The following is a 22,484-nucleotide window of genomic DNA, read 5'->3' on the forward strand; positions in this document are numbered from 1 at the left end:
CATGGCATAGCCTCTTTAGTGAATGGTTCAAGCAGCTTCCTCACGAGGAAGCTGCTTGAACCATTCACTATACTATATCTCTAATATGAGACGTGATAGGGCAAAATGCCATTTTTGGAATCAGCACCTAAAATGTATATCGAATCACCATAAATTTGGGAAAAAATTTTCTCACCCTCAATTTTGTAGGCCTGTGTAATTTCACCTGGTTAGTGTTCCTTTTCTGGGAATAACAGCTAGTTTCTTTTCTTACTGCAGTGCTTGAGTATTGTGAGGATGTGAGATCTGACTTTGGGATTTACTCACCTGTTCATTTTCTCCTGTTTAGGTGCATTTTTCTTCTGGATACAAAGAGAAACAACTCCCAAGAAATCCGCATGTTTGAGGCGCCTTCTCTGCAATGGAATCCTGGCCTCTTCTGGCCTGGGCCCTGTTTGTTAGCTTGATTGTTGACTGCCTGAAAGTAATTCAAGCCCGCGACTTTACAGCAAAGGATATTGTTTTCCTTCATCCTTCAAGTAAGACTTATAGAGCATCTTAATCTAATATGAATAAAAAGACAAAGTAGCATTCAAAGAGCAGACACAGTAAGAGTATGACTGAGTTAGCTTTACCAAAAATAAATGATTTCCCAAAATTAGAAGACTTATCTGGTCAGCAGTAGTTGGTGCCTTCCGAAAGTGTGGGTGCTGAGAGGTCTGTCCTTTTCGTATTGCCCAAAGACAACTGAAGGTAGTTTTTATAGAGCAGGGGTGCCCAAACCCGGCCCGGGGGCCACATGCAGCCCTTAAGGTCTCCCAATTTGGCCCACAGGGAGCCCCCAGTCTGCAGTTAGCTTCTGGTCCTCTGGAGACTTGCTGGAGCCCACACTGGCTTGACAGCACTGCTCTCAGACTGTTCAACCTCTCGCATAAACTGTGGGACAAGGGCTCCCTCCACTGCTTGCTGTTTCACATCTGTGGTGCAGCAGTGGCAGCAAAGGAAAGGTTGGCCTTGCTTTGTGCAAGGCCTTTTATAGGACTTGAGCCATTGCAAGACCTTCATTCATTCATGTAAGTTCCACCTCTAATATATTTATTTATGTAAATTTATTCAAATTTGAAATGTAAATTAATTTTTTTTTCTGGCCCCTGACACAATGTCAGAGAGATGATATGGCCCTCCTGCCAAAAAGTTTGGATGCCCCTGTTATAGAGGATAGATATGTCAGTGATTACAGCTGTGATAACTTAATGGAAAACTCTGTGTTCAGATAGCATACTTCTGTAGCCTCCATTGCAGGACTTGTAAGTGCATGGAGGCATCTTGGCTGCCATGGAAAGAGAATGGATTGCTGTATTGGATGGCGTTTGATTTGATTCAGCAAGGCAGTTCTTGTGTTTAGTTTTGGTTATTCAAACACAAAGAGCGCTTACAGGATGCCTTCAAGTCACAGCTTTCCCATTTCTCCCTAGCATTAAATAAGTTGACCTTTAATTAAAAAAATGCTTCTGGAAATGTAATACTGACTATGTATGCAGGCAATTAAGTGTGTCACATGAACAATTTTTGAAAAATGCTGACTGTCTGAGCCTCTTTGCTTACTCTCTCTCTCTTCCTCCTCCCTAAACGATAATTTAACTCACAGCAGCTTCTAGAAACGTGCTACTGGTTGCAAATACTAGCAGTTGAGAAAGTCATATAAAAGTGGTGCTAGGGTCCATCAGAATATCTCTGAGTTTGTTTATTACTGCATTGGCTATCCCAGTATCTATTTCATTCCTCCAGCATCTTGCTACAAAAATAGATGTGGGAGGGAAATTTGTGCATTAGTTAGTGGATCTTGCCAGTGGATGAAACTTGCAAAGTCCTTCTAACCATCTCCCTCCTGCCGCCAGCATCCTCTGTGATGTGCTTACTTATCTAAATTTATTGCATAGGCCCAATAGTCTCCATGGTGGAGAGGTGGGAAGGGGAACAACATTGAAAACATCAAGAAATGCTTATTTAACAGGAAGCACTGGTGAGTCATATAAAGTCAAACTTTGTGCAATGCTTGTGTGAGATTTTTTTTTTTAAGACTGGGAAGAGTCCTCCTGTCTTTCCCTCCTATTCTGATGCCAAAGACAAACCAATTGTAATGGAATAAGGCATGCACTTTATCTGCAGAAGTTCCGTTCCGGAATCCCCCGCAGATACCTGAAACCACAGATATGGGCAAACATAAGGCATTAAAAGTCACTTCCGGTTTTTCCATGAAACTGGAAGTTGTGTTATTTGAGCTATACAGCGCAGTCTGAGCCTGTCAGAGGCCGGGAACGGATGTCCTCAGCCTCTGCTGAACTTGGACTCCTCTCCAGAGGGAGTGTGCACAGAGGTGTGTGTGCTGGGGGGGGGGGGCTGAACTCGATCCACAGTTAACTGAATCCACAGATGTGGGACCCCCTTATACTGTAAATCAAAGCATGCAGAATGCATTTCTGATATGGAAGTACTGAAACAACCAGAGTGCCATGCAGAGGTACAGTAACTGTTGTGAACCCAACACTTAAACAGTATAATATTACTGTCCTGCATAGCGCACACATGACTTTTGGTCTCCCCCTTAGCTTTCTGTCTGCTCCTAGCAAACTCATTACTCTTCCCCAGTCTTTCCTTTTTCTTCCTTCTGCATTTACAATTTTCCTTCACTTGGTTTTAATTTTACACTATTAGGGCTGCAATCCCTATATGCACTTTTGTGGGAGGAAGTCCCATTGAACACACTTCTAAGCAGACATGCATTGGATTGCACTGTAGGTGGCTTTAAAATTAAGTCATAGCAGGTTGCATAATCTCACCCTAAATGTCTCGTTTCTTTTTCAAAGCTGCAACTTTATTCATCCAGGAATTCTTACTCTGCCTTTCTGTCTGTCCCTGAAGGCAACTTTCAAACATTCAGAAAAATACAATAATCAGTAACCATAAAAATAAAAGCAAACAATAAAACATTAAATAATAAAACAATGGTGCAAGGAAAGACTATTCTTCTTAGAGTGTCGAATACAAGGTGAATTACTGTTGACCAAGAGAGTTAATGGCCAGAAGTAATTACAGGCCGTGTCTTGGCACTGGGTAGTTGCTTTTTATTTCCTTTAGAATAGTCATCTTAAGGAACTGTGGCCTCGTGCCCTGAACCACAAGTCTATCAGGATTATTAGCTTCTCTGATCGTGAGCCAAAGGAAAGTCTCTCACAGCTGTGGCAACTGCTCTGGGAAACCTCCTTTCAGTACCAGTAACACTTTTTTCTGAAATAGCAGTGAAGAAAGTACCAGGTACCTTGGGAGCTTCCAAAATCTCCTTAAGCTCTTTGTTTTGACTGTGTTGGAGATAGCATCGGGGAGCTAGACCATGAAACTTTCAAGGGAAACATTCACACACATCTAACCAATTGTTCTGCTTGGTTATGGGAGTTGATGCACCGATACAAGGGGGAACTCCTCTGAAGCATCTAATTCTGCTTTATCATTTGATATAAGGAATACAACATGGAAAGGTTGGAGATTATAGAAGATGTGCTTTCAAGCCATGTTCATTAGACACATAATAGTGTGCCCTGGATCTGTGCAGAATGTATAATTCAGTGTGGGTGTTCCTTCTGGACTGAGATAGTTGACTGTTGAGCTTCATTTATGGTGGAGCTCACAACAGGCTTTCTTTGATCAGGTTTGGGACTCTGCATGGTTAATGGGTGAAGTTTACCCTGTTTTATTAATACTATACGGTTGGATTGAAAGTCATCCTTTGCTTATGGAAAGGCTGTCTTCTGTTTGGTGCTAGAGTGTTGTGCAAGAAAAGTGAAGAAGATTCTGCTTACACAAGAGGTTGTGTACCAGAAGAATTGTGAAAACTGCTCTAGAACTTACGCATTACAGAACTGCAAGAAATCTTATGAAAGCTCTTGTGAAAACGTTCATGGAGTAGGGCTAGCTGCTATTTTTCTTCCACTCATAGTTCTTTTCAGATCCATCCCATTGTGCTTCTCAGAAGTACACAAAGGCTGTTGTGTATGTTTTCCCAATAATCCTTACAACTACCATGTAAAGTAAAAGGTTGAGGAGTTGTAGGTTTTCTCAGTGAGTTCCAAGCTGAACTGAGAATAGAAGCAAGGGTTTCCAGCTCATAGTTCATGCTCATTCTAATTTTCTAGCTGCATACCAGTATTTTTTGTAATTTGCAAAGTTTTTAAAAATACTGTCATAATGTAGTTGGCTAACACATGGCTTATTCTAAAACCTTAATCAGAAATCATTGCCCTTTAGATGAGAGAACTGAAGTCAGCTTTTGAAAAATCATGATATGTGGACTGGGGGACTGGGCTTCTTTTATTTTCGGTCTTTTTGTGTGTTAGTGAGGACATTCTTGCATGTCACATGGTTATAATGGGACTAGTGGGATTGAAGTGTCTCTGCTTGGCTGGAAGCCAAACTTGCCCATTGCCAGTGTAGCTGGTCATGAAAATGTAACATTATAGGGCATCTAATTGTCGGGGTTCCCCTCCTCCCGCGAGTCCCCAACTTACCAAGGGAGAAGGCTGCTGGGCCAGAGCAGAGGCAGCAGCCTTCCCAGCCCTCTCAGGAACAACCCTGGCAGCTCCAGGTGAGAGGAGGTGGGAGGGAAACAGAGAGAGGAAGGGGAGGAGTTGTGGTAAGCCCAGGGGAGGGCAGGCCCAGAGACAGGCCCTATTTGTACCCTCCCTGTGAGGAAAGGGGAGGGGCCAAAGGGGAGAGGTCTGCCCCACATAAACCTGGAGGCCAGGGATGACAAGGCAGTTGGGAGTTAACAGAGCAGGCAGGAGAATCTGCTGCTAGCAGCCCCTGCTCCTGACTAGCTAATGCTGCCAACCCAAAGAGGGGGATCCTGGTGACGCAACCCTCGCTTCTTGTGAGGGAACTAGTCTGAGGCCTCCACCAGGGGTCCCCCTCAGAAAGGCCAGGTGGGCCCTCCCCTCCCCTACAGGGAGGCCTCACACTAATCCATCTCTCTGGATTGATACACAATTCAGCACTTTCCAATCATCCTTCATGCATAAAGAAAATGTGATGTCTAACAGAACCAACTCACAGAGCCATCTAAAGCGGTTTCAAATACCTTGGCATTAGAATCATTTTCCTTGGCATCTGTTTTGTAGGTACTTGAGAACCCCAGCATCAGGGATCTTTTTCCCGCGTTGGCAGCAGATATAAAGGCTTCTTTTCATCTTTTGGAAGATACTGGTTCATTCTTGGAGCATAAGATTAAGCTGTATCACTGTTCCAAGGCCTGAAGCACCTATTCTGAGGTACTAATGATAGTATGATGTTGATGTGGGCTGCCTGCCAAGGTACAATCACTAGAACAGGCTTTTATTTTTCCCAGGAGGAAGAAAGTAATCACTCTGGGGACAACTTCCAGGGAATACAGTAGCAAAAATCTATGCTAGAGCCTATGCCTTTACAAAAATAATAATAATAAAAAAATCTGGTTACCTATATAAGGAAGTGTTCCTAGAAAACAAATATTGACCAATATATTGTATTTAACAAGATGGTTTCCAAGACCCTGGTAGGATTCTGATTTGTAAAATTTGTTTCTTGAGCTAACACTCTTCTTTGAAATCGGGCTCATCTCAGATCTTCGCAAGATTTCCTTCTCTGCATTCCGGTGCTGATAACTTATGTCCTAAAGAGAGACAGGATGGTGTAGTGGTTTGGGAATTGAATTTAAACTTGGAAAATCTAGATTCAAATCCCTGCTCACCCATGAAGCTTCCTGGGTGACCCTGGGCTAGTCTCTCGGCCTTACCTACCTCACAGGGTTGTTGTGAGGACAAAAGGAGGGGAGGAAGCATGTATGCCACCCTGAGCTCCTTGGAGGAAGGCGGGATAAAAATATGAAAAATTAATTTTTGTCACTAACAACCAGTATAAATGGGACTTGGTTATGACTAACTAAACAACTTGTCAGTGTCTGAGTTCAATCTTGTAAATATTGTTATATGAAACTTTTTAAACGCAGTTTACTGGCCTCAAGCCAAAGGTACAATTTCTTATGGTTAGTAGAGCTGGTGGTGATTTTCAGTCACAGTCCCCGTTGATAAGGCCTCCCCAGGGCTAAGGAATAAGGACCCAGTTCTATCCAATTTTCCAGCTCTGGTGTAGCCACAGTGCAGACCCGTGGTAAGGGAACTCATGTTCCCATACCTTAAGAAGGCCCCAGTGTCTGCCCCTCCACCACAGGATGCAGCACACACTCCATTGGCACAACGGCACCAGCACTGGAAAATTGGATAGGGTTGGGTCCTAAGTCTACAAACTTGTATTGGTGTTATACACATGGGCCCCCATACCCACGGATCCTGTATTGGTGCTTTCAGTAAATCACAGATGCAGGAGGGCCCCCCACAGCCTCCGGGGCTTCCCTGGTTCTCCTGTTGCCTTTTAAAGGCATAAAAAGTCAAGTGACTTTTTTTGGCCTAAACAGCCATTCCGAGGCTCACAGAGAGTGTGGCAGACGCGCTCAGCCTCGCTGAGGCTCAGAAGATCCTCTGAAGGTGAAGAGAGTATAGTTCCCTTTGCCTCTGGAGGGTAGGAGGGCCTCTCCGGTATCCGGATTCAGCTATCTGCGGGGACTTCTGTTCCAGAACACCTGTGGAACTGGGGCACACCTGTACTAGTTTTCCTGGCACTAATTGGTTTGCCCAGAGTACCCTGGGAACTGTAGTTACTTGACAGTCCTGATAATATCACTTGAAGATCCCTAAACCCCCTTTACGGTCCCAGGACTCCCTGGGCAGAGTAAGTTAGTATTAAATCAGGTTTATAACAATGCAATTTTACACGTGTTTACTCAGAAGGATATCTCACTGTGACCAAGGGCTTAAACCAATAGTCCCCAGTCTGTGAGGTGTGGCTCCCAGGAGCAGTGCAATAAATGCACAGGGGTGGCATGGAACATTTGCTGCCCAGCAGCAAGCACCTGATGCAGTGCTGAAAACAGTGGTAAGAGCGCATAGCGGTGCCAATGGGACATGCGCTGCATCGTGCAGTTGGGTGTTGCTCACGGAGGCCTCCTCAAAGTAAGGGAATGTTTGTTCCCTGACCTCAGAGCTGCATTGCCCTTATGTCAGTGCTGGAAAGCACTGACATAAGGGGTTAGGATTGTGCCCTCAATTTGGCGGGCAGAGCTCCATACGCAAGGTTTTTGCAGCTAGAAGAGGCCCATTCACCCGCCCGGAGCCTCTCACAGCTGTTTTCAGCACCGCTCTGTGATCTTCAACCCAGATGTAACCGGCGATGATGTCATCATGTCATGTATCATTGCCACTTCCCGATTCTGAACGCTGCACCTGCAGCACAAAGGGCATTGTGACGAAGGCAAGTTTGGGTAGCACTGCTTTAGTTGGCACATGTGCATATGACTGCATCTGTAAAAGTAGATATATCTTGTGAATAAAATGTCACCCTATGTAAAAGGGTTGATTGGAGTGAGGGCAAAGAAGGGGAAGCAGAACGATACTGCTTGAGCTTTTAAATAGGCACTGGAGTAGCTCCCTTTCCACCTTGTGTCAGGAACTCTTGGTTTTATAGCTGAATTGAATGGTTCTTAAACTTTGTTGCCCAGACAGCTGCTATGCTAACTCGCTTCTCATTTGTGGCCTGTTACCTTTTCTTGCATTGAATGGCATTATAATGTTAGTTCAAACTTGAAAAGCTTCTGAATTCAGACGTGTCAGCTTCACTTGTCATCTTCTATGCCTTGTCCCGATAAAGCTCTGTGAGTGCTGTACTGTGGAAACTGACATTTCCACTTCATTTGCTTGTGTGGAAAAATAAACCCACTGCTTTTCTGCTTGAGAAACATTGTGACTAACGGTGGTCTCGGATTTGAAAAGGTTGGAATATGTTATGAAGTACATTTTGTAGTCATTTGTCGGCACCAGTGTCAGCATCTTGGGGTGCATTTACCCTTTTTTTAAATGAACTTTTTAAACGTGGACATATATTCATCTTTCTCTATCCAGGCAGAGTCTTTCTCTGTCCCTGCATTTCTGTTTAAAAGAAGAAAAGGAAAACAAATGATGATGATTTTGATATGATCCTTCTTAACTGAAGCCCAACCTACTGCATTTACTCATATGAAGCTGTGTTTTACTGAGTCAGACCATTCCTTGGAAAATGTCCTTTTCATTTCAAAGCTAGCCCAATACTTCCTATAGGGACTGGTCACAACTCTCCAGAGGTGGATGGGGTTCTTTCACAGCTGTACCTGGAGATGCCAGGGATTGTCCCTCAGATCTTCTACAAGCAAAACTGACTCATAAGAACATAAGAACAGCCCGACTGGATCAGGCCATAGGCCCATCTAGTCCAGCTTCCTGTATCTCACAGCGGCCCACCAAATGCCCCAGGGAGCACACCAGATAACAAGAGACCTCATCCTGGTGCCCTCCCTTGCATCTGGGACTCCTGACAGCACCTATAGAAGATAATTGATATATAATGTTGCTCATCAGCCATATGTTTGGGCTTTTCAACTTTTTCCTTCTTTTGACTTTAGATATTTAAATATGAGTGTTCTGAGGTTAAGGGGTGATATGGGAGGGAAGAGCCTAAAAATTCAGTTCAGTTCACAGATACTGTTCAGTTTCTTAATGTTACTGTGAAAATCAGTATAACCAGTTCATATTTCTCTTTTAAAAATGTTATTTCAGTTTCTTTTAAAAACAAATTGTCCAGATTGGATTAATGATAAGCTAATTTCACTTTTGTTTTTATGTTTTACAGCCACTCCCTACCCTGGTGGATTCAAATGTTTCACTTGCGAACAAGCAATAGACAACTATGAATGCAACCAATGGGCTCCAGATATCTATTGCCCAAAAGGTAAACTAGGTGCATGCTGTTAGCTAACAGAATTAGTGTTAATTCTAGGAATATTGAAATTTGCTACTGAAATTCTTCAAATGAATTTGATCTCCCTCCCTAAGGGTCATTTGGGAGACAGGTTACAGCCTGCATACAGCCTTATGCTTCTCTGTTTGTCCACTTTGGTCATCTGCTTTGGCAGAGGAAAGGCAGAATAAAAATCTTTTAACTAAATAAATAAAATAAATATGTGCTATATCATGGGAACTTTAGTTCCTGTGAATAATATTGTGAATTCTTGTGACTTCTTTTTTGGAATCCCAGAATCTGGTTCAAACTCATTTCTGAAAGTTGGTGGCAAGTATTGGTCATTGTGCACTGGCAAAGAATTTGCACAAATGGCTGTTATTCTTCCAAGGTGGATTTGATGACTACAAACATTGGCGCATTCTGTGATGAAACTATAGTGAAGGGTTGGGTAATTTAAAAGCATCTTAACTTGAGGAATATGAACACTTGACTCAAACACTAAGAGCTACTTCACATATTATAGCCGCCTTGAGTCCCTTCGGGGAGAAAGGCGGGATAAAAATAAAGTTATTATTATTTATTATGAAATTGGTACAAATAAAGCAATTGAAAGAAACTGCACTCTCAGATACATGTAGCCGAAACACACACAGCTTCATAATATTGAGGATTATATCATAAGATTCTGAGGTCCAAGAGAGAACTCGCTTCAGATTTCCAGGAGGCCCACTGGATAGGTTCTGTCCAATTCAATTCTGCCCACATCCAATTCCCAGCATGCTTTTTTTTTTTTGTCCCATTCAGTATTGGTCAACTAAAAGGAGAACACTGGGGACCTGCTAGGAGGAAGGCAAAGCATCAGAGATCTGATGTGGAGGGAAGACAGATAGTTTGACTTACTTTCTTCCAACCACAGAAGAAGGCTGTGTCATGCCAGGCTGTTTAAAAATTGTGCTGCCCAACAGAATCTGATGCTGTTAATCCAGCACTTCCTTTTGTGGGTAGAGCAGGGAGGTGATCACAGCCAAACTGAGGGCTTAAGATGAACAGAGGTTGGTATGGAAAGAAAAGGGAACATGATCAGAATTAAGGTTATAGTGCGAAGGGCTGGTGTTCTAACCTTCACCCCCTCTAAAAAGACCCATTATCCTGTGCATGAAATCTTATGGGCCTTACCTGGGCATATAAATTGCTTCAGTTCTAGCTGACCATGTAACAACCATCACTTGCCAAATGCTGTAATAAGGGGGCTGTACAATGAAAACACAACAAAGTGAAGAGGGCCATTGGCGTCTGAAAATGTTTCCCAACTTCAAAGAGAATGGATATTAAAGGAGAGCAGCTAATTAGGTTGCATGAACAGCTTACATTTTTGAACTCTTGTTTCCATTACTTCCCTTAATTTCGTTAGTAGAGTTTATAAGCTACCTGCTTTTGATGGTGTGCTTGAGATGCTCGTACCAGACTTTTATTAAAGCTCTCTTTGTTTTATCTACTTTGATAGATAGCAGGAATCTCTTGCATTTTGTCAGAGCAGGATTGTTGGGTATTTACAAAATATGGGATTTGGAGGCTGGAACTGACCAGGTGGAAAAATCTAATCCTGCTTTTATCTTTGCAACAAAGGCTCCAAAATTTGCTGAGCCACAGAGCTATTGGATGACATTTAATTCATGTAGTACAGCTTATTTACTTAATCATACAACTATCAAAATGCATAGAGAACAATTTGTTTAGCAACTGAACATTTTTTTTTTTGCTTCACTTTTTTATTTAGATGTAAGCAGAAGGGTCTTTCCCAAAGATACTCTTGAAGTAATGCATTCATGTAAAGTGATGCTATATTACAGCGATTTTCAGCCACTGGTGTGCCATGGGTGGTCCAAAGGTGTGCTGTGGGACTTTAGGAGGACCATTTATTAGTAGGACAGTTGGGGGATTTGAGCCCCCTACCAGCAGCATGGTGTGCTTTGTCAATGGTCAAAAAACTGATGGTGTACCTTGGCAATTTTAGTGCCTTGTCAGTGTGCTGTGAGATGGAAAAGGTTGAAAACCATTGCTATATTGTGACTTCATATTAGCAAGCTTGAAGAGCACTGTGCTCTACTGGAAGAATGTTGACTGCTCTTGTCCAAAAGGGATTTTCATGGGCATTAGAATTCTATTTTCCATGATTGGAAAAAAAAAAATTAAAGAACTAGCATTATAGTAATTTTTCAAATGAGTGGGGTTAGAAATAGTGGGGAAAGTAGCAGATGCTGACATTTTCAGGTGTTCAGGTGAATGTTCATTTGGAAACTTCCAGTATTTTGATTTGACACTCCCATGTAAAAATGTAAGTGTGGGAATTAGACTACAGGAATTAGGAAGTGCAGGAGTTAAACTGTGGGGAGAGGAGGTATATGGCATAGGGATTTTACTTGTCAGAAGTGTGTGTTTTTTCATATGTGGACTATGTAGTCCTATGTGTACCCACAGTTCCTCACATTTGCCGCACGGACGAGGTTGGGATCAATCTGGAATATGCACAAGTTTGGTATGGATTTCAAAGATTGGGTGTGTTGAATGAGTTCAATGGAGACTTGTTAAAAAAAAATTCCTAAGGACAGAAGCGAGAGATGACATAGAAGTCATCATGTTTTTATTTTGGCGGCTACTTTGTCTGCAGTCTTCTGAGGGATTGTACAGAGAAATGTTTCTTGCACAGTATTGTCCAAATAAACTGATGAAAGGTTCATGACAGAAAAAGGTGGTACTGTATTCCTTCCCATGATGCATAATTAATGTCCTGAATTTGCACCCACAAGTTGTACAGGCTGAGTCTCATTATTTGCAAGGGTTCTGTTCCCAGAACTGACAAAGATCACATTAAAGCAAATCCATTTAAAAAAACAATGTTCCTTTGCTAGGCGATTTAAAAACAGCCTTGTTGACCTTTGTGATGTAAGATAGAGTCATTAGGCAGACAATCCATCAATCAGTCTCTGTCCAGGCTCTTAGAAAGGCTTTATTCTGAGCCAGCAATCCCAGAGCTGGGAAAGAATGCACGGTGGTTATCTTTCTTTCATGTACTCAGGGGGAACAGAGGGGTTGCTTGCCTTGGAGTGAAGCTGTTCTAAGTACCTGGAGAGAGAATGATTGATGGATTGTCAGCCGACTGCCCTCTCTCGCATTAATGAGGCTATTGTTAAACCTTTTTTTCTTGAATTTAAAGGGCCCTTCTCATTGCACTGAGATAAATCTGTGGGTGAAAAATCTGTGGATAATTAGGTTATACCCGTCCTGGTGATAGCTAGCTTAGATGGCTCTTCAAAGAGTAGAAGACATTTCTGGTCTTTGCACAATTGTACTAAAGGAAGAATCAAAAAACCTCAGAACATAATAATAAGTTGCTCATCATGGATTTAGGTAGTCTTCTATGTTGTTCCATAAAAAGAATTATGACAGGAAGATTTGTCTGTATAACTCAGGTTTTTCTCTTCCCTTGGCAGACACAAGATATTGCTATACTCAACATGTGTTGGAAAAGAATGGAAAGAGTGTATCAGTTACCAAACGCTGCGTGCCTCTGGAGAATTGTTTGTTTACAGGGTGTATCGAACACACGCATGAAGGACTTACGGTAAGAAACATAATGTTCACTGATGCAGTGTAGTAGATCCAAATGCTGCAGTTCATTTATGTACCATAGATGCAATTTGCACAGAACCAAAATGCTACCATTTCTGTACAAGGATTTGGTTTTGGGTCAAACTGCACATTACATTAAACACTTCATTTGCTCTGACATGTTTAACTTTTGTTTACTAAATAAGATGCTCAGGGAAAGGCCATTGGGATTGGATTGGGACCATGTTGTGGATAGGGGAGGAGGAAGAGGCTTTAACCCTTTGCCCTTGCTTTGGTCACAGTCAGGATCTCCTCCTTCCTGTTGTTGCCTGTGATGTATTTGATGTAATGGATAGTTTGGCCCTTTGTTTGCATTATAATCCTCTAGTTATTAAGGAGAATGAAAAATGGTAAATATTGGTACCAGATAACGGGCAGCCTAATCCTGTGCAGGGCCTACAACAGTCTCTAGCCAGTCTTGTGATCAGCTGCTGTAAGTCTTCTTGCAGCGGTGATAAAGGCATGTCACCGTTGTGTGCTCTGGAGCTGCTAGTACAAACAACCAGAGATTCTGCATACCTGCCAGCGGATCTTAGATACCCAACAGAGCAGGTATGGTAGAGGCAGGGGAAGATTAAGGCAGGAATTGAGCTGGGCAAGGGACAGTTCAGGGACACATGCTATGATCCTGTGCCCCATTCCTGAGCTGGACCCACCTCCTGGATCTTCTTGAACCTGTCTCCCCAAAAGTACAAGGGTAGATCCAAGGAGACCCAACAAAACTTTTTTACTTGACTGTCCTAGGCTGTGTGGTTCCCTCCCACCCCCCAATAGCATGCAGCTCACACTTTTGGTACCGCTGCATGCTCTGGGCTGGTGTGGAACTGGATGGAGCCATAAGCAGGCTTCACTTCTGTAACCCTGCATGACTACAAGTAACCATTTAGCTGTATTAGGAAATGCAAGGAAACCAAGTGGTAGGTGCTTTTCCCTCTCTCCTCATGCTATATATATATTATTCAGAATGTTGTAGATGTATAGAGGTAAGTTGTAAAATTATCATCTGTAATACTCCAGGACCATGATTAGGATGAATTCATTTTAAATTCTAATATTGTAAATAACAAGAATGTCTTATGCAGGATTCTTGAATGGTTCTCTCTCTGTCTCCCCAAAATTCACAAACATTTTGGATTCCTGTCACAATTTGACAAAGCTCTGGTAGGGTCTTTTATTGGTTTGTTGGACTCCAAGGCAGTACAAGTGTGCCCCTTATCTGTGGGGGTTCAATTCCAGAACTCCCAATGGATATCTGAATCCTTGGGTACGGGGGACACTCCCCCCGCCCTTTGGAGCGAAAAAGTCACTTGGTTTTTAGTGGCTTCTCTGGCCTTCTTAACGCCTTTTAAGGCATAAAAATGTCACTTCCGATTTTGCTGAAAAACTGAAAGTGACTTTTTCACTTGTAATAGTCATTCTGAAGCCTGCAGCAGTCTTAGTTGTTTTAGTTATATACAAATTGATTGTGCAACCTATTCATGGAACAGCATTGCTGAGATCCAAAGCTACTTCAGGCACAGTGAGACTGTTCCTGGACTGTCCCTCTTCAGGCTGGAGGTGAGGCTTGCATTAACACCCCCTCACAAAAAGATGATCTGTTGTATGGTTCATTTAGTTCCAGCCTGTGTAAAAAGCATCTTCTTTGTAAAAAGTGGCTCTATATACTTAGCTATGAGCTTGCATGAATTCTGCAAAGCTTGTGTTGGAAGTCACATGTAGTGTGGCCTCCCTGAAGTGTGATAAAGGTGCCAGTATGTGACTATTCTCCTGCATGCTTCAGGAAACAAAGTCTTTCCCAATCCCAAAGGCAGGGAAGGGGGTGGGTAAAGAAGGTGAGCCTGCTGGAAGTAGTAGAAGGTGGAACCTGAGAGAGCAAAGAATCCTCCCTGATTGGACCAGCAGTGCGAGCAAGAGGTACCTTATGGGTTATACCATCAGCAGAGAGGGATCTGCCTATGATGAAATAAATCCTTGTTGCTGTTGATAAATGCTGAGTAAGCATGAACTCAGGGTGTTGGATCAGACTTATGCTGTCTTGAGATGGTAGGGGCTGGGTTTCCAAACCCAAATGTCATGACAGCTTAAATATGGTAAGGACTTTAAATCAAAGAGATCTTAATTTTTTTTAAGACATTAGAAAATGGTGGAATAATAATTATTTATTTACTATTCTGACGTTCTCCCTGAAGGGATCCAAGGTGGCTTACAACATATCTCAAAATACAAAAACATACAATCACAATTAAAAACACACATTAAAACAAACAAATAATCATCTGTTGAGTACATAAAATATGACGGAGGGCAAGCAAAAGAGAATCCTCCCCGAGGAATGAAAATGATAGTTGCCAAAGATAAAAGACAATGAACATGGCTAAACATATGTTTATATTAAGTGCTAATGTTTGGAGGAAGAGCTTTTTCTGTTCTGTATTTAAGGTGGTGGTTTGCTTTGTAATAGTTGTAATTATGCTTTTGAAACCATTTTTTCGCAGAAAGGGTTGCAAGTCATGCATGCGATATTAAATAGGAGGCTGAATGAGCTGCCTCATCCACACTTAACCTCATCCCACTGTCTGGTACAGTTTGTATCCCACTAGGAGATAACTATGCGTTACCCACAATCACTGACCACCGGCTGGTATTTTTCAACATGAAAAGCTTCTTTTGGGAAGAAGTTAGAACAATGCAGGAAGAGGGAGGGGAATGTAGTCATGGGTCCATAGACTTTATCATGCCTTGGTGGCCAAACAGTACAACTGTGGCTGCCAAAGCTTGCCCCCAAGGAATGGGTCTCATGTCTCTGACTATGTACTGTGTCTTTGAGGCACATCATAATACCAAGAACAATCCCTTGCTGTCTTCCCCAACTCCAAGCAAAAGCCCCACACTTCTTTCCAACATTAAGAGCTGGAGAGGGGGTTGGGGAGCATCACTGCCTCCTCTCTAGCTCCCACTTGACATGCCTTGGAAATCTGGTGTGCCACACACACACGCATGCAATATTCTTCCTCATTAGCTGTCATGAAGGAGGTTTATTTTTTTTGCCAGTCTTTCTTCTGAGGCACTCCAAGCGCATTGGAAGTGTGACAGGCCTGATGGGGAAGGCAAGGAGATGTAGTAGTGAGTGTTTTCAAGCTGCAGCAACAAGACAAGAAGCAGAGTGCTCCTCTCCAGAGATGAAATCTGTGTCCTGTTTGCAACTGTGTTCCCAAGGTACCTGCTGAACCTTGGAAGAGTAGCAACAAAAATACAAGCTCTGGCCTCCATCTCTGTTTTGGAGGATGGAGGTCAGGACTTGACCTTTTGCTGCCAGGTTTCCAAAGCAACTCAGGAGGGCACTACCCCTTGCAGAAAACAAAGCAGAAACAAACAAAAAATGCCTTGGGGGCTGGAGAGGATGATGTGGATCATTCATGTGCTGAGAGCCCCTGAAGTGCCATATAACTGCAAGGAGAATTCCTGTTCTTCACCCCTTCCAGCTCCCCAAACTGGGAGAATTTTGTGGCTCATCCCACTTGCCTGAGGCATCACAAAACCTGCGATGAATTATTGACCCCTATGCTTCATCCTCCCCCCCCCCATTTCTCTGTTCCAAATGTACAGAAGCATGCTCTTTGAAACTCTGGGTAGGGACAGATTTGCTGTGGAGAAATGGTACACTTGTAGGTGCACCATTGTGGAAAACTTGTGGGTCCTGTCTCCCCTGCAGCCTCCGTTACCTAAATTTCCAAGTTCTGAAGTGACTTTTCATTTTACAAGCCAGTGTTGGTACTTGGTTACACATGTTTGCATAGCACATGTGGTTAGTCTCTTCAGCTGAAGGTTTCTTCAAATGTGGACCAGTTCTCTTCACCGACTTCTCTTTCTTCTTTCAGGTTTGCACTTCCTGCTGTGAAGGAAACATCTGTAACTTGCCATTACCCAGAAATGCAAGCGATGCAATATTTGCAACCACCACCCCTATAAATCACACGCAGAGACATTTGCAAAGTGCATCAATAATGATGTCATGTCTTCTGTTAGCCTTTGCAACGTAGATGGCCTTGGACAAGGTGCCAGTTAATATGCATTGAGGAAATTGATTGAGGATGAAAGTATTTATGCATACATACTTGATCTTAATTTAATATATGTTTTCAAAACTTCCTGTTTTTTTTCTCCTTAGCAACATTTCTGAATTTACTTCTTGAATACTTTTTTAGCCTTGGTTTGTTAAAAAGCCACAGTTTTTAATCTGTAAGCATCTTCTGAAAGTGCAGGAAGCTTATTTAAGCTTTTCTGGTCCTCAGTGTTAAGTGGCCACTCAAATATTTGATAGAAATGGTGAAACCTTTATTAAGTTATGCAGTAATTCCAGATTAGTAACAGGGAGCTTCAGGATCGGTACTAAAAACGACTTCTGATCAATTTAGCTTATAGCCCTAAATAGTTGATTTATTTGTGTTTATTTCAGCCGTTCTACATAGATCAGTATAAAAATAAAGCAGTTTTTTAGAAGGAAAAAAAAAAAGCATTGAATTGGATCTCTCCTTCCTTAGGACAGCAACTCACCTTTCTGAAAATCTGCTAAGAGGGTCTCTCTCTGGGATAGGACAGCATTAAGTGCAGAGGGTTGCAGGGATGAGTGTAGATCAGCAAAACTTGCCCCCGCTTGTGTGAGCAGAAGTGCTTTTCACTCGTGCAAGAGGCAGTTGGGATTCATCCCATTTCTTGTTTCTTGTTGAAGCAGAGACCACCTTTTGAAGAGGCATTCACTTCTATGTGAGGAAAGCAGTACTGTCTCTTCGACAATGACTGCAACCTCCTGTTTTTGCAAGTATTTTTAAGTTAAATACTTAAAAAAAATTGCTGTCCAATCAATTAATCCAGATTACCGTGTTCAAAAGTGTATTAATCAACATCCTTTAAGCAATGAAATAGACAAAAGCTGCCATCCTATACATACTTCTCTGGGAGTAAGTAATCCCAGGGCACAATCCTAATCCCTTATGTCCGTGCTTTCCAGCAGCGGTGCCAATGGGACGTGTGCTGCATCCTGCAGTTGGGTGTCACTCACAGAGGCCTCCTCAAAGGAAGGGAATGTTTGTTCCCTGACCTCAGAGCTGCATTGCCCTTATGTCAGTGCTGGAAAGCACTGTCATAAGGGGTTAGGATTACGCCCCCATTGAATTAAATGCAGGGCTGACCTCCTAGCACCTGAGACAGCATGTGAAACGTGCTAAACCTAGTTATGTGCTAGCTTGTGCTCCTCCAATGCTCTAGGCCACCTCCCCTCCTCCACACTTCTCTTTTGTCCTTTTCTTCTTTTTTCAGTCTAAGGAGTGGGGGATGGGGAAGAGGAGGCGAATGGGTGAGCAGAAGTGGGTGCCCCTTTCAGTCCGCTACCTAAAGTGACTGCTTCATTGATGGACCAGCTCAGATGAAGTAGAATTTACTTCTGAGTCAATGTTCTATGCTTAGGAGAACATTGTATGTTTTGTGGCCCTAGCTTTGATGTGCTTACAGAGGCTTCCCCTTAACTTCTGTGTCTGCAGCAGGTCTGCATTGCATATCCCTATTACCTTTGTGGCGCTGTCTGTACTGTTGAAGTGACTGAAAAAACTTACTGCATGCATTGGAGCACCTTGGAGCTGTGAACTGGAATGTTCAACTCATGATGCTTCAGTAGGTTTACTCTAAAACAAGTATAATTATGACTTGGGCTTAATCAGAATTCTAACAGAAAGCACTGTAGAAAGACTTCTTATTTTCAATGAATAAATGCCTCAATTTAAATGTTTAACTTTCAATGGCCTTGGCAATACGTTTGTCACATAATATAACTTAGTTTACCATAAATCACAGTATTTATTTTTATATGATATATTTAGAATTGTTAAGACATAACCTGTTCCATTCTTGAGCAATGCTGACAATGCTTCTGAAGAGTCAGGCATGTAATGTATATTTTTGTGGTAAATTATCTTCTGCGTTGATTCCTCACTTCCATACCCCACCACTGTTGGGGTTGGGAAGTTGGCAAACTCAACGATGTGTCATTGGCTGACTGTGTCATAAAAGCTTGGTGAAATTTTAGATACAGTGTACAGCCATGTAATTATACATCATAGTGATTTTTATGAGTCGTCTTTTGCCAATGTCAATCAGTAGGGAACCCTCTGTTTATTAAGTTACAACATGGATTCATGTTGTAATTTAAATTATATGAGAGAGTCTATAGAGAGGAAGCAGGGATTTATATGATGAAATGTATTCTGATAAGGCAGAAAATGTTGCTAGATGCCAAGCACTTGATTTATATCTCTTTTCAAAACCAAACCTATTACCGCCACTATATAAACAAATACGCTACAGCATTTACCTACAGTAATCCAGACACTTTGTGGCATCTTGAGCTGTCACACTAATTGTAATGCAGAAAGCAGGAATTTTTGAAGTTCCTATGTGTATGAATTTTCTCTCCCTATTCAAAGTAATGGGATAGACCGTTTGTTCCAGAGCTCCATGCATACCTTGATTTGAGTGACTATCCAGAAATAATTTTATCTGATTTCATTAGAAGTTAGTTTTGTGTAACCTGGTCAGAGTGGTGTGTACAGTCCATTGTGTAGATAAACCTCTTGCTCAATGGATAGAAGCAATTGCTTAGAGTATGATACAATCGCTAGATTAGGGCTATTGACAAGTTTGCTGTGATTTAAATTGCATTGGAAACATTGGGATTTAGGCTTCAATCCTATACACACCAACTTGAGAGTCAGGCCCACCAAACATAGTGAAACTTATTTCCAAGTAAACATGAATAGGTTTGCACTTTTAATCTAGTTGTGAGTCTGTCATTCTTTTGCTTTCAGTTGGACTTCTGTCAGAACTTAAGTTTGCTGGATATGGGTGCTTAAAAGTTAATCAAGAAATATGCTTAGGTGCTCGTAAAATACTCCCAGAAAAATGAGCATCTTATGGTTTGCAGCCAAAAGGGCTTTCCTAAAAGCTCCCAGAACTTTGATATGCAGCTATCATTCAGTCTTATACAAATGCTGCCATCATACCCTGTAATAAGAAAGGGGGTGGTGCTGTGTCAACCAGTATGGGCCTCATACTTGGGATGGCCCTCTCAAGAGGAACAAACTGCCGATGGCAGGTAAGGGGAGATGAAAATAAAAAATGAGAGGAAGTGGGCTTGACCTGTTCAGTGCTTCTCCAATTGTAATTAAACTTCCCAGAGAACTCTTAGCTGGTAAGAGGAAAAAACTCTTACCGTATTAAAGGTGTGTGTATGAGAGTGAAACTTAGCACTGGATAGCATGCACCTCTTGATGTAAATTTGACCCCCCCCCCACTGTCTCATACAACCTAAAGAGCTTCTGTCCCATGTTGTCAGATTTGCGGCAGGTTGAGCATCAAGCCTCTAATCCTCTGACATAGCACAGAGAGGAATATTTTAAACATCACCATCACCACCCCTAAGCACCATGTAGGAAATTTCAGGATGAATTCAGAGCAAGGTGGATACTCAGTCCTGAAATTTCCTTTACAGCACATGATGGTGGTACCCTAAATGTCTAAGACTAACCCTCCATGAGTTTTTGTAGGCTACCAACTTGTTTTTCATGAGTACCAGTAACCTGTATCCATTGACTGATCTGGATCACATCTGTAGTGTGCTTCCAGAAGGTACAGATCTTGGATTGGGAATGTAAAAAAAGTAGGGCACAATTCTAACCCCTGGGTTAGGCTGGCACAAGTCACCCAGGTCTGGGAGGGTAGTAAATGTGCTATAAGGCACATTTGTGTCAACTTAAGAGTCGGGGAGGCCAGCGCAACTCCTTGCGCTAGCCTCCCCATGCTGAATCTGGGCCTGGCACTGTGTGCATCCCCTAATACAGAGCCAGAACAGAACCCCAGTGGATAAGGGGCCACTGCATGTTCTGCAATGTTCCCAGCATTACATTCAGTTAATGCTGGGAACAGCACCAATAGACCTACTTTGACGTTGCTGCAAACAGACAGGGTCAAAAACAAGTACAGGTATTGGTCTGTTTAGATCTGTCTAATATTGGTAATGATTAAATAACAGTTTGTACCTTGTTAATGCCATATGCCCAGTGTCATTCACAATGAATTTCTCCCCTCTTACCTCATACATCTACAGTATAAACTGATTTCATTCATTCAGCATAACGTCGGGGCTCCAAGGGATACAAACCTCATGTTTGGGATGATACACCCACCATTAAAGCATATGATTGGCAACTGAGAAAAGGCTGAGTGGAGGAATGCTCTATACACTTTCTCCACATAAGCACCACTAATGATCATGTTTCATAATATACTCCCCCCAACTTACCACACTCCTTCCTGTGCCAAAAAAAATATGTTCAGTATTTATACTCTTTAAAAAAAAGACATGTCAGTGATTTGGATAATCTTGATTGAGAGCATCTACATATTACATTCACTTGCCACATGGAAGTGTCCGTAATATGAACTGCAACTTGTCATGAGGAGAACATCTACACCAACATGCCCCATATATGATGGAGGCTGGCAAGTGTGGCAGTGAAAGCTGATTAGCCATTCTCTACATTGCAGCAGCAGTGGTGTGAGGAAGGCATCTTGAGGACACCGTTTCCATTGGTTTCCATATGGCAGTTATTAATGTGCCCTAAGAACGTGATTTGTTTGCAGTATCTATTCTTTACAAAGAGATGTGATGAACAAACTGCATGTTGCATTGTGAATTCTCTGAAAAAGATGCTGGGCTGTTTGATGTTGCATGATCTAGCCATATGTAACACTTCTGGGAGTTTGTGGATCTCAGTGTTGTTTAACTCTTCTTCTTTGCAAGCAAGAATGAGTGAATTGTTCCATCTGTGGTTTATGAATGCTACACAGTGTCGCCCAGGAAAATAGTGTGATGCTATGTAATGGTTGAGTTGTAACAAATTTTGAAACCTTATTTTGAAATGTACACTCCAGGCATGATGATGTCCTAAATTTGTACTGTATTTCCCAATCTGCACTTCACTGTGAATTTTTACATTTTTATTCTGTGAAAGATGATGTTCCTCCACTTCGCTGTCAAAGTGAGCATACAATTTAAGAGCATAATAACATGAAGCCAAATTTGTGCAAAATTCCTTATTTTCTTTCTACTGCTTTTGTATTTCTCTGTCAACGTGTTTCCTGTGTAAATAGCACTTCCAGTTATTAATGTTGTAAATTTTGTACACTGTATAAATAAACAATGTTTTAAACATTTCGTATCTGTGTATTTGTTTTTCCTCCCATAATCTCTGTGGCAGTTTTTATCCTACTTGTTTGAGAAGGGAAATTTTATTGACCAAGCTCCATAGTACATTCAGAGTAGTGATTACTGTACATGCAGAACATCTTCATTGTTCCTGCATGTGATTTCATTCTTTGGTAAACCAAGTCTGCCTTTGCACGGATGCCATTCACTGTATATTTGATTTCAGTCCACGTAGGCAGTGAATGATGTTATATGAAGAGAGAACCATATGCATGGGAGAATAATAGACAAAGGCTGCAATCCTAACCACACTTTCCTGAGATTAAGCCCCGTTGAACAAAATAGGACTTACTTCTGAATAGGCCTGTTTAGGATTGTGCCCAAAGTGGCTGTAGGATTTTTAGAGTGTAAAAGAAAATGTAAAAACAGCATAACGAATAAAGCCATTTCTGGCAGGGATTTGCCAGAGTCACAGCGCTGAGTCTCGAGTTGAGTCCCGAGTCAGTGACCCCGTGACTTGAGTTGACTTATGAGTCATAGTGCATGCCCTCATGACTCGACTTACAGAAATTTTCAGATCATTTGACTCAAATCCTGAGTCATTTTGAAAAACAAGTCAAGTCCTTGAGCAAACAAAACAAAACCAAACAAATCTTAAGCCTTC

At 42.0% G+C, this 22,484-nt stretch overlaps 1 protein-coding gene across 1 annotated transcript; it reads left to right on the forward strand.

Annotated features, from left to right (window-relative positions):
• Positions 1–400: 400 nt before the first annotated feature.
• LYPD6 (LY6/PLAUR domain containing 6) lies at positions 401–16,604 on the forward strand. The gene is made up of 4 exons (XM_066609969.1): positions 401–518; positions 8,785–8,883; positions 12,387–12,517; positions 16,443–16,604. Exons 1-4 carry the CDS (start codon positions 401–403, stop codon positions 16,602–16,604), a joined length of 510 nt encoding a protein of 169 aa, XP_066466066.1.
• Positions 16,605–22,484: the final 5,880 nt, after the last annotated feature.

Source organism: Tiliqua scincoides, chromosome 1 (assembly GCF_035046505.1).
Source record: "Tiliqua scincoides isolate rTilSci1 chromosome 1, rTilSci1.hap2, whole genome shotgun sequence".
In the NCBI taxonomy this organism is placed as follows: domain Eukaryota; kingdom Metazoa; phylum Chordata; class Lepidosauria; order Squamata; family Scincidae; genus Tiliqua; species Tiliqua scincoides.